The following is a 17,023-nucleotide window of genomic DNA, read 5'->3' as shown; positions in this document are numbered from 1 at the left end:
GGCTAGCACTCTACCACTTGAGCCACAGCTCCACTTCTGGCTTTTTCTGTTTATGTGGCACTGAGGAATTGAACCCAAGGCTTCATGCATGCTAGGCAAGCACTCTGCCACTAAGCCACATTCCAAGCCCAACTGATAACATTTTTAATGTACAGCGATGGTCTCTGGGATTCCCACAAGGTGGGGTATTGTTTAGGAGGGATGACTTTCACTGAGACCTGGAGCTAGCCCAGCTCCCACTTGCTTTCCTCTCTTGGGAGCCACTCTATCCTGAGTTAGGAAGCCTACAGGGTTTAAGAGAAGGCAAGTTATATTCTATATTGGCCCTAAATGTTCTTCGTTTGGCTCCATTCTCGTGCCAACAATAGTTCCTGGCACATAAATTGGAAGTTGCAGAGTGAACCAGCATGTGAAAGTACCAACTGCAAGATGTGCTTCCCTACTGGCTTTCTTTAATATAAAGTGGGGCACAAACCACTAGAGGGTTGGAGGACTCCCGTAGACCTATAAAGCAAACTCAGAGCCAAAGTCTCTTTAGTAGAGACCAGGCACTTTTAGTGGCATTATGAAGCCCAGGACTGGGGCTGAGCCACAAGCCACATCCCAGTGATGCTCAAAGCTCTGAAATAGCCCCTCCCCTAGTGCAGGGTCATGGTTTGAATGATCTCTTAAGGAAGATCAAGGAGATTCATGGACTCCTATTGGAGGACATTGGTAAGATCCTTCCCCAGGCTCAAGCAACTTCCCATTCCTGCAAGTGGCCCTGGGTTTGCCTTGATACAAATCTGCAGATGGTCTGGCACCTCTCCCATAAAGTGCCCACGGACGCTTATGGACACCATGCATGGCTACGTTTTTGTTTAAAAAATCAACTGAGGTCTTCATGGGATGCTCAGTAACTTGATTCCTGGAAATTAGATGATGAACTAACCACACAGAAGCTCTACTGCTGCTCAAACAATTCATTTATTAAAGTTAGTAACGCGTAATCTGCCCCTAATACCAGCCAGGTTCTGTACTAAGTACTTGCTGGTAGGTTAATGAAGAAAAGATACACACAGCCCTGGTAAAACATCCCTTATCTTGACAGCACTTACATTCTGAATAGCCTGGAAAGAAGGGCCAGAGATAGACACCAAATTTCATAAAGAGGAGGCGTTAGGAGATGGGAAATGCTGTGGATAAGGAAACACTGCACACCTAGCATAAGGCGGACTCCAATCTAAAAGAAGACTGTCACTTTAAATCATGCCCATTAACATGCTGGCCCTTGTGCTTGGAGTTAGATGCTTTGTCTCTGCAGGTGTATGATCAAAGGCCAAAGCTAGCACTGCCAGCACAGAATTCACTATGAGCCTGGAAACCAAGATTTACCCTAATGTCAAGCTTGTTTTTACCTACAATCAAGATTTAGCATTACAATGTTTTTTTTTAATTGGTAATATACTTCAATAAAGTGCATCCCCACTCTCTAGAGAATTTGCTGGTATCTTTTTGCTTCTTTGTTTTTTCAGATAAGCTCTTGCTCCATAAACCAGGCTGGCTGTGTTCATTAGTTGACTGTGGTCACTAACATGTGAAAGATTTTTTTTAATTCATGTGTTTAATTTCTAATGAAATATCAACTGAATAGATATGCTATTTTTCAAATACCCAATTTTTTGTTGTTCTTACACATGGCCTTTCTCCGTAGCCCTGGCTGGCTCTGAACTCCAGATCAATTAGCCTCTGTCTCCTAACTGCAGAGATTACACCACACTCATTAATTAGATGAACCTAAAGAGTTCTATTTCGAACATTGTTTAAACTTTCTAAGCTAAGTTTTTCTATTAAAACAAACTTCTTAATCCCATAGAAGGAAAGATAAACAGGGAAAAATATTTTGTTACAAGGAACTTTGCACGGGGGTGATGGAAACTGCTCTCCAGGTACAGCCCACCTGGGTACTTTCCACTATGACAGCATTGACCAGGTCATATTCTTGAGGTTCATATCCAGCCGGACACTTCAGAGAATCCAAGGTGAAAAAGATGCTGTAGTCGATCACCCCATTTCTTTCCTCTATTGAAGTAATGTAAATCTGTGGTGAGAAATGATGAAAAACTTTTTACAGCAAAGCACAATCCATCATAGTGGGATCTGTACATCCTCATTCCAGCTCTAACTGGCACACTGTTCCATCCCGCCATGGATTCCCAGACTGCCTGGTACACTGGCAATGCAATACACTGGCTCTTTGTCAACACACCTGTGGCCCAGGTCCCACTTTATACCAATTCCAGCAGAGTCTCTGGAGATAGTCCCAAGATCTTTGCTGAGAAACCTTGCTCTAAACATTACCCACAATTGTATAGTTAAGGCTGAGAGATTGAAGGGAATAACTTGAAAGGAATGCAGTGGGAAACAGCTATTATTTTCCCTAATAGTTTAGAACTTAATTATATTCATTCTATATTATTTCCAAATTATCTCCTTCTGGAATTCCTGTTATTTCAATAAAGAAAATGGAGTAGGTGCCAGCGGCTCATGCCTGTAACTTAGCTACTCAGGAGGCTGAGATCTGAGGACTGGGGTTTGAAGCCAGCCTGAGAGGGAAAGTCAGGGACAATTCTCAGTTCAAGCCCAAGTCTCCCCCCAGCATATACACCACACAGAAAAGAAAAGAAAAAAAAAAGAAAATTGACCCCTCTCTGGTAAAGAACATATCCCACCCCCTCTCTCGTGTGTGTGTGTGTGTGTGTGTGTGTGTGTGTGTGTGTGTGTGTGTGTGTGTGTGTGTGTGTCTGTATGGGTGTCTGTGTGTGTATCTGTGTGTGCCTGTGTCTATGTTTATGTCTGTGTGTGCATGCACTCATACTGGGGCTTTGAACTTAAGGACTGGGCACTGTCATTTAGCTTCTTCACTCAAGGCTGGCACTCTACCACTGTGAGCCACAGCACCACTTCCAGCTTTTTGCAGGCTAATAGGAACTAAGGATCTCACAATTTTTCATCCCCCTGCTGGCTTTGATTTATAATCCTCAGATCTCTACATCCTGAGTAGCTAGGATTATAGGTTTAGGAATCGGATGATGAACTAATCACATAGAAGCTCTACTGCTGCTCAAATGATTCATTTATTAAAGTTAGTAACATGTAATCTGCCCCTAATATTTCCCAACCTTATTTCATGCTGCTTTCTATAGACTCTGGATCTTGAATTTTATGATTTTCCCTCAATTCTGATAAATTGTATTTATTTCTCCTGTTTCCCTGCCCCTGTTCCCATTGCCATTTGCCAGGTAAATACTTTGTATCCATCCACAACCCCTATTTTCAGATCTTCCAGAACATTCAGTAGATTTCTGATATCAAAGATCATCATCACTAGGGGAAGATATGAATATATTTAAAAATAAGTTTGACATGGAAACAACTTACATTTTCCACATGCTTACAGTTCATGGGCTTCACCGAGTGTGCCTTGATCTTTGAGTTCCTTGACTTCTTAGAATACTCAATTTCTACCCAGTCACCCTTATAGGGCACAAAACCTGAAAGAGCCATGGAGAAAAATGAGTGACTAGAAAACTATGGTTAGGCCACTTTCTTATACTTTTCTTCTCTCTTTTGTTGTTTCTCTCTGTTTCTGTTTTCAAAGTACTATGTATTGAGTCAATGAGATGTTACCTTTGTTTATGTTAATTTTCACAAGCTACTTTGATTTATTACACACTAAAATAACTTGCATGCTATTTAAAGTACACTTTTCACACTGAAACACATACTTCTTTTCTTTTGGAAGCCCTATGGTTTGAACTCAGGGCCTCATGCTTGCTAGGAAGGTATTCTGCCTCTCATAACACATATTTTCAGAGGAAACCAACCCCAGAGTCAATTGTCCACTTGTCTATGATAATTTAGCATGACATAAATCATACCTGTAGAAAAGATGTCCAGAGAGAAGTAAAGTTTCTTATCAATGTATACAATATTTTTCTTTACACGGGTAACACAGCCAGCTAAAACTCTCATTTTGGGGTCTGGTTGTATAATGACTTCAAAATTCTCAGAGATAGCATCCACCTGTAAAATATGGAAATTGTTACTGAAAATACGATATAAAATGTCAATATTAATTTGTATGCTTAAAACATCAATGTCAAAGGATTTTGGCATATGGTGAAGAGAGGAGGCTAGGTTGAACCTAGAGCTTTCAGACCAGCTTGTGCAATGTAATGTGACCCTGTCTCACAAGATATTTTAAAGTTATCCTCAATACCAGTGAACATATTTCACATTATATTACAAAGAGATCAGAGAAAATAGAGAGGAAAAAAGCAATACCCATGCTTCATGCATTGATAAAAGGCATCCAGAAATTTTAATTGCACATATAGCATTAGATTCAGAGAAAAAAATAGTGTTGTCATCTCTAGAAATTTTCAACTTATTTGGAGGAAAAGGGACAGTAAATCTTTCTAAGCCAAGTAGAGTTACAGAGTATAAAGTAAGTTCAAAAATTGGTCTCAGGAATCCTGAGGCAGAAGAAAATTTCAGACTGCTAGAAGGCATGCAAGGGTATTACCTGGAGGAAATCAGATTTGAGCTGGGTTGTGGATGGATACAAAATATTTGCCTGGCAAATGGCAATGGGAACAAGGGCAGGGAAACAGGAGAAACAAATACAATTTACAAGAATTGGGGGAAAATCATAAAATTCAAGATCCAGAGTCTACAGAAAGAAGCATGAAATAAGGTTGGGAAAATAACCTCAAATGAGGGTCAGTTCTGAAAGAGCAAATCAAAATAAAGGCCAGATTGCTTATGACAGAGATGCATACAAATATTTAGTGAAATGTAAAATTTTATTGCTTCAGCTCTGGAGCTTAAGGACAGCTAGAATAATATATTGAGACTCCAGTCTGAAACAAAAAACAGAAATCACAACCAATATTATAAAAAAACCTACAGCTTCAGAGGAGTAGGACTTCAAATTTCACTATACCCACTGTAAAGGTCACACAGAGACATTGAATTGAAATACAAAGCTATGCTGAAAGCCAGTAAGACAAGGACTGCCCTCAAATTCATAGTGATCTTACTTTGATTGCCTTTAGTCTGGAAGATAGTTCATCTTCTTCCACAACTGCAGTAACTTTTTGTCCAACTTTTAGAGACGCATTGCCAGTCGCATCAGCACTGAAGTAAATGGACTCATCAATCCAGCCATGGTCGCTACCGTAACTTGTCACAAATCCTTGCACAGTTTTCAATTTGCTTTCACCTATAGGATGAATAAACAACAGGTTCCAGAAATCAGTCTCAAAAGCAAACACCCATTACAAAGTAATCTTAACCAAGGAAGACAATGGTAGCTGTTATCAATTTCTAGAAAGAGGGTGATTCCAATTTGAGATACAGATGATACAGATAGTATAGTTACATACAGGGTGCTAGAGTCAGAGTGCCCAAGTTCAAATCCTGATCATACCATTTCTTAGTACAGCTCAGGGTCCTCACACCACAAGCAATGGAGGAATGTGGTTAAGAGCACAGTGTTGGGAGCTAGATTGCCTGGGTTACAGTTACATCTAGTAAATTCACTCATCTCTGCAACCCCAAGCACATTCCTTAACAATTCTAAACTTGTTTTAAAATTTTTACTTTTTGCCAATCCTGGGGCTTGAAATCTAGGAGTGAGCACTATTGCTGAGCTTTTGTGATCAAGGCTAGCTCTCTACCACTTAACCCACATCTCTGTTTCTAGCATTTTGTGGTTAACTGGAGTCTCAAGGCTTTCCTACCCAGATTGGCTTCAAACTGCAATCCTCAGATCTTGGCTGAACCTGTTTTTTTCTGTATTCAAGGAAAACACCAATGTTTGCCTAATTTCAGTTGTAAATGCTAAGTGACATAAACGTCAAGTGCTTTGGAGCTGGGAGTGTCTTGAACAATTTAGAATATAAAATGGTTTTATTATGATATCTATGTATGGTAAGTCTTTAAAGGACTGCTATTTGTTTCTTTGCATTGCCAAGGATGGAGCCTGGGCTTTTCACATCCTAGGCAAGTGCCCTATTACTGACTGCACACACACTTTGCCTTTATAGGCCAGTTATTACACAGCTATTACATTTATACCAACATACTGAGAAGCATCATGTACTATATCTCAACAGATATAGTATTGCAATGTATCAGGGTTTTAAATCTAATCATCAAGGAGTTTGATTTTTCTGAACAAGCATAAGTGGTAAGTAGTATTCTGGGATCCTACCCCACACAGTAGGACTGCAGAAATGAAGCTCTGAACCTCAGTGCCACACTTGCCTATTCAACAATTAGGGGATTAGAAGCATGGCTAGGAAGTCTTTTATTATATATTATATCATGAAAATAAAATGCAACAGAACCTGAGAAATTGAAAACAGTAAGGATTATGATTAATTATTATTATTAAGTTAAATGTAGTAGTCACATCATATCTTAGGAGAAAGAGGAAGGACAGAGGAAGCAATGGCCAATCAGCACATGAAAATTTGTCAGACTCTCTATTCCCAGTGGAGAAAAGAATAGGTAGTGAAGGGTACTGCCATGAGAGAGTTCAGCTCAACAGGAAGAATGGCATTCCCAGATGAGCTTTGCTAAGACCCAACCACCTCCGCTGGGAGTCTGTACTCTTCCTCCTAGGGAGGATGGCAGATCCCTGTCCCTGCTGAGAACAGTGCTAACCACAAGGCAATAATCTCTTCCCACCACCCTCCTGAGGACTTTGAATGCCCTCTGATAGATTAATTAAGGCAGGTGTGTTGGAACTGGGTGTGGGGTATCAATTCTGCTAGGTCACTGCTTCGCTGTGTGCCTCTGTTTCCTATTACCCTGACATGGCAATGATAGGAGTGCTCTTCTTAGAGTGAATTAATGACACACATGCCTTAGAGCCCTTAGTCCTATGCCTGGAACATACAAGCACTAGACACAAATTAGTATTACTATAAATCAGATCAGAGACATCAGTCACCCAGCAAACGTCCTCAGGTTGAATCTGTTGCCCCTCCCCCCCCACCCCACCAAGCGCAGATCTTACCCCATCTCCCTTGATGGTCCACTGTAGGATAGACCTGGGGCAGGGCTCCAGGAAATACAGAGAAGCACTTAAACCTGCCTCCTGCTCTCCCCTGCATGGCAGATGTGTGATGGGCCCACTTGGCTTCGATCACACACAAGAACAAATTCGGCCCCAAGTTAGAGCGTTTTGCTTCTCCCAGAAACAGAAAACGTTGGAGCCCACCAAGCATTTTGTGACACAACTTCTGTGTATTAGCCCAAACACTTCCTATTTGGGTTCGACAAAGGGCGTTGGGGCATGGATATAGGATGCCCTAACACTGGAAGTCTCCGGGACCCCCCACTCCCCGCCACCGGACATTCTAGAAGGCCTAGCCCCACCTCTCACACTCTTCCCTTCTGAGGCCCAGGGGCAGAGGCCAGAGCGGAGAGCCGTTAGGAGCATTAGGAGAACCGTTAGGATGCGGGGGACCAGGGGGACTTGGAGAGGAATACCTTGCACCGTCTCCTGCTGTTCTTCATTGGTGTCCGCCCTTCTTCGGAAGAAAGTGAAAATTTGGCTCAAAAGCCTAAACATAGTTCTGTTACTACTGGCACTCCTGTGCCTCACAGCCAATGTGTCTACGACACCTCCTCTGTCTGAAGGTCCTGAGGTCACAATCTTCAGTTAAGGTCTGGCCTCAGCCCCTGTGATGGACAGGGACACTGCACCACACAGGAGCTAGCATCTGCCTTTTAAACTCCACCTCCTAAGAGGCCCGCCTTTTTCTTCATCTGGCCAACGAAGATGCTATCAATAGTCATGTGGACTTCTATGGCCAATAAGAGGTGGTCGGCAGGAAAGTCAGGGCTCCTCCTATTTAATGCAATGGCACCAATCTCAGGAAAATGGCTTGGGCGCTAAACCTCACTGGCCACAAGTACCCGGGGTTATAATTTGGGGTCAGAAGGTTTAAGGTATGGTATAGATGGGTGCTGGTGGTTCATGCCTGTAATACTAGCTACTTAGGATGCTGAGATCTGAAGATGGTGTTTGAAGCCAGTCTAAGCAGAAAAGCCCAGGAGACTCAACCTCCAATTACCTTCCAAAAAGCCAGAAGTGGAGCTGTGGCTCAAGTGATAGAGCGCAAAAGGTCAGAAACAGCACACAGGTCCCGAGTTCAAGCCCCAGGATAGTACACACACATAAAAAAAGATATGGCAGACACCTTCCCCCATGCTGTGCAAATGAAAATAAATCTAGCATGATGTTTAGCATAAGGACTATCCACCCAGTGGATAGTCACTACCACTGTTCAGCAGGAATCTTATGTCAGTCCCATGAAGATGTCACATTTTATAGATGCCCAGTACCTGTCTTGTACTAGGGTTCCTTTATGGAGCCCAGTAGTAATTTATCTTACAATTATTTAATGACCATTGATAAAACTTATCCATTGCTTACTAATTATATTGATTACTACACAGATCCCATTTATTCATTCACTTAGTAAATATTTGTTGAGTCCTGTGAACCAGTAAAACAGCTCTGAAATTAGTGAATAAAATAGGCAGTTAGTTTGGCCCAATAATAGTAAGTTTCTCATACCAGGTAGGGGAGGATATGAAGTAAAACCTTTCTCTCAAGGCTTTGTTACAAATATTATAGTTACATACATAATATACTGAAAGGTAATGGACATATTGAGAAATATAACAGGATGATAGGTGTCTAAGAGTTTGACTGCAATTTCAAATCGGGTGGGCAAGATAGGCATCTTTAGGAAGAATACAGGAGCAAAATCTTGAAGGTTCTCCTGCTTGGAAGAGGGGTTCTTCAGGAAGACAATGTGTGAAGAAACCTGATGCAAGTGTTGCTTGCTGTGGCCAGATGCCAGTGTCTTGTGCCTGTAATCCTAGCTACTCATGTAGCTGCAATCTGTGGATAGTGGTTCTAAACCAACCTGGTCAGGAAAGTCTAGGAAACTCATCTCCAATTAATCACTAAAAAGATGGAAGTGGAACTGTGGTTCCAGTTGTACAGTGCTACCCTTGTGCAAAAAGAGCTCAGGGACAGCACCCAGGCCCTATGTTCAAGTCCTAGAACCAATGCAAAAAAAAGGGTTTGCTTATGTGTTCAAAGAGAACATAAAAAGATGTGGCAGAGGAAGTAAGAGATTAAAGATTGGGAAATAGGAAAAAGAGGTCTATGGTAAACCATTTAGGACATTATAATTAGTTTTTACTATGCATCTGAAGGATTTGTAGCTTTAGAGGAGTCCTTCTGGGTACTTTGGTGGTGAATAGGCTCTAGGGAACTTTAGCACAGAGCATAGAGACCTACTAGGAAGGAACTGCTACAATCCATGACCACAATGGATCTTTTCTCTACTCCTGCACAGAAAAAGATTGCACAGTTGCAAATAATGGCAGAGATGGATAAGAGGGGCCCAAAAGGTGAGAAGCAGGCTGTCCTTGGAAATGGGCCAGAAATGTTCACTGGATTCTTGGGCTCACCAGTGTTCAAGAAAGTAGATTTGGGAGTAATGGCTCACATGATGAGCAGAGGGAGGGTGTCCTGAGCTTTCAACAGATGTCAGCATGAGAATCATGAAGAGGAGAAGAAAGCGTTTTCCTTGTGGTATTAGTAATAGCTATAGCTTCAGAGTGTGTTTCAGTGCTGGGCATTGTTTTGAGCTTGTCACTGTCTTGAGTGTTTATTGTTGCTGCGTTGTTATATGAGAGCCTTGAGACAAGAGAAAGTTGGATAATTTAACTAAGGCAGAGATGGGTCTCTAGGCCAAGTAGTGTGTCTCTATCTTTGATGCCCATAAACACAGTGTTATACTCAACTCCCAGCCTGGTTACCTCCTCTCATCCAAGAGATCTCCAGGGAGAGGTAAAATCCCCATACAGAGGGATGTTTCATAGATCAGGATGTCAGATGTATGTTTGTGGCTTTTTAGAAACATGAAGGACAATGGGTGAGCTCTCCACAGAGGGAGGTGACAAAGATCCTTCCCTGGGGCCCCACCATCTCAGTTGTGGGTGTTTGTATGAGGGAAATCAGTCTTTTCTTTCTAACTAACGTGTCCCCATCATATGCTAAGTCATTTTTTAAATCAAGTTTCCTGAAATTGTTCTGTCAAACCAAAGTTTTCTCATCCTGTGATAAGGTATCTTGACACCAGGTTTCCTAAAATTGCTTACTTCTACTGACCTTCCCAACTTCCTCAAAAACTGCAACTTTACCAGGACAAGAAGAATATGAGTCTTTTAATTCCACCAATAGGATTAAAGGGCAGAACAGTGCTCCTTGCATTAGGGTGAAAAGAAAGTGGACTGCTTACTCTGAGTGCCTGCAAGACTCTAGCTTGAGTTGCTACAGCACTCTTCTGCACAGAAGTAAATTTGCAATGCCAGTATCTCCTTTGTCTCTTACATGTCTGCTTTTTTTTTTACACCAGAGGGTCACAATATCCAATAATTGTGGGGGATCGACCACGATCCTCATTCCATTCATGGAAAGGGATCCAGACTCCCTCCCTGGGGAAATGTGTCCTGCTGCCTGGTTGCTGAAGCCCTGAAGATTGGTTAGCTGCGGGTGTCTTCCCAGACTTCTGAATGAACCTGGACCCTTTGGAGATTTCTGCAATGTAAGTGAAAGCCCTAAGGGCAGGTATCAGCAGCAACCAAGTAACTCTGCATAGACCAGGAAAGAAACATCGTGAGAGTGACAAGGTATGCTTTGGTGGTTGGGATTCTGGAGGTTGACTGTTATATGAATGAGATGTGTCTAAAGACATGAAGCAAGAATTGAGTCCCAATCTACAGTTCTGTGGTGAGGGCAGTGTTAGATTCAAATTTAAACTAATCTGGCTTAGGGACTTATACTGACCTGCCAATTGCTAAGGGGCAACCTAGACTGTGAGGGGCACTGTTGGAGGTGGACCAAGTGAAAGAAAATTCAGAAGAATCTAGGCCTAAAAAGTACCATGGGACCTAGCTATTCAGAAGGCTGAAATCTGATGATTGCAGTTCAAAGCCAGCCCAGCAGGAAAGTCTGAGATTCTTTTTTTGGGGGTCCAGTTATGGGCCTGAACTCTCGGCCTGGGCACTGTCCCTCAGCTCTTCAGCCCAAGGCTAGCACTCTACCACTGAGCCACAGCGCCACTTCCAGCTGTTTTTCTGCTTATGTGGTGCTGAGGAATCGAACCCAGGGCCTCATGCATGCAAGGCAAGCCACTCTACCACTGAGCCACCTTCTCAGCCCAAGTCTGAGATTCTTCTCTCCAATTAACTACTAAAAGGATGGAAATGGAGCTGTAACTCAAAGTGGTAGCACACTAGCTTTGAGCACAAAAGCTCAGGAACAGTTCCCAGGCCCTGAGTTCAAGCCCTAGGACAAAAACAAAACAAAACAAAATAAACCCCCCCCCCCAAAGAAAAAACAGACACTAAAGAAAAAGAGACAAAATGCCCTGAGTGAGATTCATTGTCTTCTCTTCCTCCTTTTATAATCCTACTGTTCCCTCAGGCCAGGCACTAGAGACAACTTTCCCACTTCCATTTTTTTTTTGTCAAAGTGATGTACAGAGTGGTTACAGTTACATAAGTAAGGTAATAAGTACATTTCTTGTCAAACTTGCTACCCCTTCCCTCATTTTTCTCCTACTTTCCAACCCCCACCAGCTCCCCACCAAGTTGTACAAATCATTTCCAACATACTCTCTTGTGTATATCGCTGTTGCATTGGTTCCCTCTTGTCATCTGTCTCACCATTCGGTTGTTCCCCTTCTCTTCCCTAATTCAAATATATATACAATACCAGGGTACCAATATCAAATACAATTCCCCCCTCTCCCTTGTCTTCTTCCTCTTCCTCTCTGTTCCTCTTTCCTGGCTCCCTATCAGTTACCCTTCACTATCCAGACAGAAGGAATTAGAGAAATGCCACACAGATCTTGAAAATCTCCCCCTTGAAACTGGGGAAACTGAGCAGAGGGGCAGGACCTGCTTCATTAGAGAGAAGAAGGGGAACAGTCTGCCTGCTCGGTGTGCTTACTTGCCAGCTTTCTGGCTAATGGCCCAAATCAACTTTACTTCTACAGAAGTAAATTTTGCCTTGCTGAGACCCAAAACAAAAACAAACTGGGGAACAATCGTATTCTTTCCTTCCTCAGAGAGAGGTCACACTGGGGCTGGGGGGAGGAGGTAGAATTGGATTTATCAACACTCTCATCAGAGGTCTGAGATCTGAAACCTTAAGAGACGGTTCTCTGCTTGAAAGTCAATTCATTTCTGGGCCCAAAGTTATATACTTGGACTGAGCTGATGTCCATTTTAGGAATCCTCTTCTCTAGTGAGCAAAGGGATATGATCCCAATGGCCATTGGGAAACCATCTGCCTGGAGAAAATGTCCCTGCAGCCAATGTCAAGTTCTGTTCCCCAACCAGGACCACCAGTGGGATAGTAATAATAATCCAGGACATTGAAACATATGAGGGGCATGAGAAATTTCATTACCAAGGGAATCAGAGAATCAGTTCCTATTCATAAAATATGTTCAAAGCTTTTGATGTCCAAGAGGGAAAAGATGAAGGGCCAGCTGAATTTCTCAGATTGCTAAAGGATCAGGTAAGGAAACATGTAGATTTAGACCTAGAAGATTTCCCAGAACAAGGAATGTTAAAACTCAGTTTTGGCCAGGCACTGGTGGCTCACACCTATAATCCGAGCTACTCAGGAGGTAGAAAGCCAGCCTGGGCAGGAAAGTTCCCGAAACTCTTATCTCCAATTAACCACCAAAAAACTGGAAGTACTGCTGTGGCTCAAAGTGATAGAGCCCTAGTCTTGAGTAAAAGAGCTCGGGGACAGCGCCCAAGCCCTGAGTTCAATCCCCATGACTAATCAAAATAAAACAAAACAAAAAACCCAAAACCAACAACACCAAAACAAACCAAAATACCAACTCCATTTTATTACATACAGTTGGTCATATATAGTCAAGAAATTACCAAAATGACAAAAGTGGAAGGCTAGATTGGTGGAGGAGTTATTGACCCAGGCACAGAAAGTATATGTAAGGAGGGATGAAGAAAGACAGAAACAGAAGGCAAAAACTTTACTCTCTATTATGGAGCAAGCCAACAAAGGGAGACGAAATCAATGACCATTGGTCCTCACTCCACCTGACCCCTGCCTCAAGAGCTAGGAAACTAGAGAATCAGAAAGTGGGGCCAAAGAAAGGGGAAAGGAAATGACTTAAATGTGGCAAGAATGGGCATTTTCAAGAAAGATTGCCTAGAATGGGAGAAAGAAAGCAGAGAAGCCACCCCCCCACACACATCTTTGATGAGTAATAGGGGAGTTAAAGGATCATTTACTCAGGAGGGTTCCATCCAGAGTCCTTAATAAATTTAGAGGTGGGACCACCAGAGGAAACTGTAACTTCTTGATTGATGCAAGAGCCTTTAGATCCTCCCTTTGCTTTCTGCCCAAAGGTCTAGTTTGTTCCCCTGAGTGACTCTTGTTCTTAGGAGTGAAGGGAGAGAGGAGGTTTCTCTGCCCAGGTGTTACTGGAAACAGATGTTTCCCAGACCCAAATACCAAATTGCAGTTCCTTTTGGTCCCCGAGGCAGACACTAATTTATTTCATTGAAACTTAATAACAAAATTGGGAATTGGTCTACATATTAATAAGGACAAAATATTTGCATCCCTAAATTAATTCACTCCCTGGGCTGAGAAGTCCCTGGTATAGGCTAAAGAAGGAAACAGGGGTGGCTTTCACTTTCTGCCTACTCAAATTCAGCTAAAGCACTGGAGAGGTTGTATGGAGATAACAATATCCCATTCCTTTAGAGGGAAGGATAGAGATTGATTTGGGATAGCTCCTTGAGCCATGCATGTCCCATATTCCCAGTCAAAATGGCCTAGTGATCCTATCAACGGGTCCAGGACCTCAGCCCATTAAACAGATTGTCCAGATTAGACCTTCAATAGTTCCCCATCTCTATATACTTCCCAGTAAGATCTTCTACAATCTTCAGTGCTTTAGTGTGGTAAATAAATTGGAATAGACCCTTCACTGTAGAAGATATCCACGTGGCAAATGATTTAAAGCATGTGCAACCATCATTAGTAACTGGGGATTGAAAGTATAACTTAGAAGGTGATATCACTTATTACACAGGAAGAAAAAGTCCACAATTTAAAAATCCCACTTTAGCAAGTATTGGGAGGTTTGTGGAGCATTAAAAACTCATACTCTGTCGTGTGGGGCACGAGAAATCACAACCAACATGGAGACCTGTGTGTCAGGTTCTTGAGAAGCTAAACTTACCCTTCTCACATTATTGGAACATGCCACTCAAATTTACCAAAGTGGAAAGATCCATGTAAAGGCAAATTTGTGACTTTTCAAAACATCTTTCCATGTTGCTCAAATACCAGAGTGGTAGAGCATTTTCCTAGCAGGCATGAGGCCCAGAGTTCAATCCTCACCATCATAAAGAATGAAAAAGGGTTTCTGACAGAAGTTGGAAACTGTATGCATCTATGATGGTGGACAGTTGAGTGTATGAACAAGCCATTAGATATCCATACCATGGTACATATAGGAAAGAAACATTCACGAGTGTAACCAGGTACATTAAATTTAAGAGACAAGAGCCTGGTCCTGTGGTTTGAAAGCAAAGACAGATAAGGATAGAACAGATGAAGGAGTTAGCAAGTTTGAGGAGAGCAGGAAGAAGTATATAGAGCCATGGACTTCAGGGGCAAGTGGAACTCTGCCCAGGGAGGAAATGAAAATGTTTTTGCTGGTGCAGTGAGGGAGGGCAGAAGGAAGAAAAGCCTCTGAGAGTTTGCTCAGATCCCCCACTTGGAGTGTAGCACCATATAAATAAATAAATAAGTAAATAAATAAGTAAATAAATAAATAAGAGATATATATATATATCTATTATATATGTATGTATGTATATATATATACATATATATATATATATATATATATATGCACAGTGAAGAGACTATTTCCCTCACCATTGTACCTTCTTGTCTCTTTTTATGATAATACCATACTGCCAGGATCATTGTGGCTTTGTATTTTTTTCCCAAATGAGGATGTGGGATGCCTCCAGCTTTGCTCTTGCTCAGGATTGCTTCACATAACAGTTTAGTATGAAACTACAGACAATTCATTAGTAGCTGTATTTAGATGAGTGAATTAAAAAAATTCCCCATAATGAGACAAAGGACAAAGGGTGAACCGATACAATAGTGATACTCACAAAGACACTATGTTGTAAATGAACTTTACAACTTTGTGGGGAGGGGAGTTCAGGGGATAGTAGGAGAATACCAAAGACAGGATAGTAATCTTTGACAAGAATTGTACTCATTTTCTTACTTATGTAACTGTAACCCCCTCTATACATCACCTTTACAAAACAAAATCCCTGTAGAGGAAAGCTAAGGCCCTGGGAATAATGAGTCCTGAAGGGGAAATGCCCCACAATGAGGCTGCCATGAAGGAGTGAATGGATCTTTTAGCACAGGGAATACGTGAACAGGAAAGTAACAGCATGATACCAACATGATCCGAGCACCTCCAGAGGGCTGTGTACCCATCTCTCCCTCTCATCAGAGGGACCCCTATGGGGTGTAAGAAGAGGGGGAGAGTAAGCACTCAAGCAGCTCTGTGTTTACAGAAAAGCAGAATCTCTCCCACGTGACGCACATGCACTATTTGTGAGAAACCTCTTTAAGGAGAGGTCATCCTCCATGCCTTAGAGTATAGCAATGGTCTTTGAAACCATAGGCCTGTGAGGATGGTCCACCCATAGTTATGTGATTATACAAGTCCTAGGTGTGAAGGGACTCCGGATCCCAGCTTTATTCCCAACCAAATGTTGGACAAGTGCTGCGTTGCAGACAGGAGACTGTGGACTGCAGGGGAATGCATTATCAGAGCAGCCTCCATGGTCACATTCACACAGTCTTAGGGGGAAGACAAAGTGTAGTCATGCACTCAGTATCACCAACCATGTCACAGCAAAAACACAACTGTCCCCTTGTTCTTCTCAGCCAACCTACTTGTGGGTGGCTGGACCCTTACATTTTCTTCAACTTGTAGATTGGAGAGCAGGCAATGTGAAAGCCTCTTCCACCTCCCACCCACCCAAGATGGCAGAAGGATATCCAAGTGCGTATTCATGAATGAGATAGAAGGCAGCATCCAGCATGGCTTCCAGAAAAGAACAGGAGATAGCCCTTTTCTCTGTCAGCCAAGACTAAGTAGACAGCAATTCTTGTCAGCTCATAGCTGAGAGCAGCCACAGGTTCCAGTCAACACTACCATAACAAAGAGTAAGATAACCTATAGAAAGCACGATGTTGATGCTTGTCATTGATCTTCTATTCACTTGGACAATTGGATCAGGTACCAATATCTGTATCTGGATTTGTCTCAATACCTCTCCCAGACCTAGTCTCTATCCCTCCCCTTTTAAATCCAGCTTGTTAAAGTAAAGCAAAACATTCCTAGATCTATCCTAATGAGAAGTTTGGGATTTGGTTCTTAACCAACTAAATCAGAATCTCTGGAAATGGAACCTAGGCACTGACACTATTTTTTTCTGCAGTGGGGTTTGAACTCAGGGCTTTATACATTATAGAGAGGTACTCCATTGCTTAAGCCACACCCTCAGCATCTTGAGTTTTGGATTTGAGCCAGGTTTTCTTGTTCTTTACAATTTGCTGACACATATTGCTTCATTATTGGTTTTCTTCCACTCTAGAGGAACTTCTTTCCTGGTCTTTCATTGCATCCTGAAGGCCCTCACCTACCCCTGTGGGACTAATTGACGGCTTATACCAACAACACCATGGTACCAGTTCTTGCACTCTTTCTTCTCTGAGGGGCTCAGAAAGCAGGGTCTGTGGTGAATGACTATGCCATCTGGGACTGATTTGGTCACGTTTCCC

At 42.3% G+C, this 17,023-nt stretch overlaps 1 protein-coding gene across 1 annotated transcript; it reads right to left on the bottom strand.

Moving 5' to 3' along the window:
• Positions 1-1,000: 1,000 nt before the first annotated feature.
• LOC138839348 (cancer/testis antigen 55-like) lies at positions 1,001-7,666 on the bottom strand. The gene is made up of 5 exons (XM_070038921.1): positions 7,546-7,666; positions 5,085-5,266; positions 3,921-4,065; positions 3,421-3,533; positions 1,001-2,080 (listed from the first exon to the last, which is right to left on the bottom strand). The coding sequence occupies exons 1-5, from the start codon at positions 7,625-7,627 to the stop codon at positions 1,886-1,888; spliced, it is 717 nt and encodes a 238-aa protein (XP_069895022.1). The 5' UTR covers positions 7,628-7,666; the 3' UTR covers positions 1,001-1,885.
• Positions 7,667-17,023: the final 9,357 nt, after the last annotated feature.

This window comes from Dipodomys merriami, unplaced genomic scaffold (assembly GCF_024711535.1).
Source record: "Dipodomys merriami isolate MVZ:Mamm:240054 unplaced genomic scaffold, mDipMer1.0.p SCAF_3, whole genome shotgun sequence".
In the NCBI taxonomy this organism is placed as follows: Eukaryota; Metazoa; Chordata; class Mammalia; order Rodentia; family Heteromyidae; genus Dipodomys; species Dipodomys merriami.
Note: the sequence above shows the minus strand (reverse complement) of the source record. Positions and strands in the feature narration are given on the sequence as shown.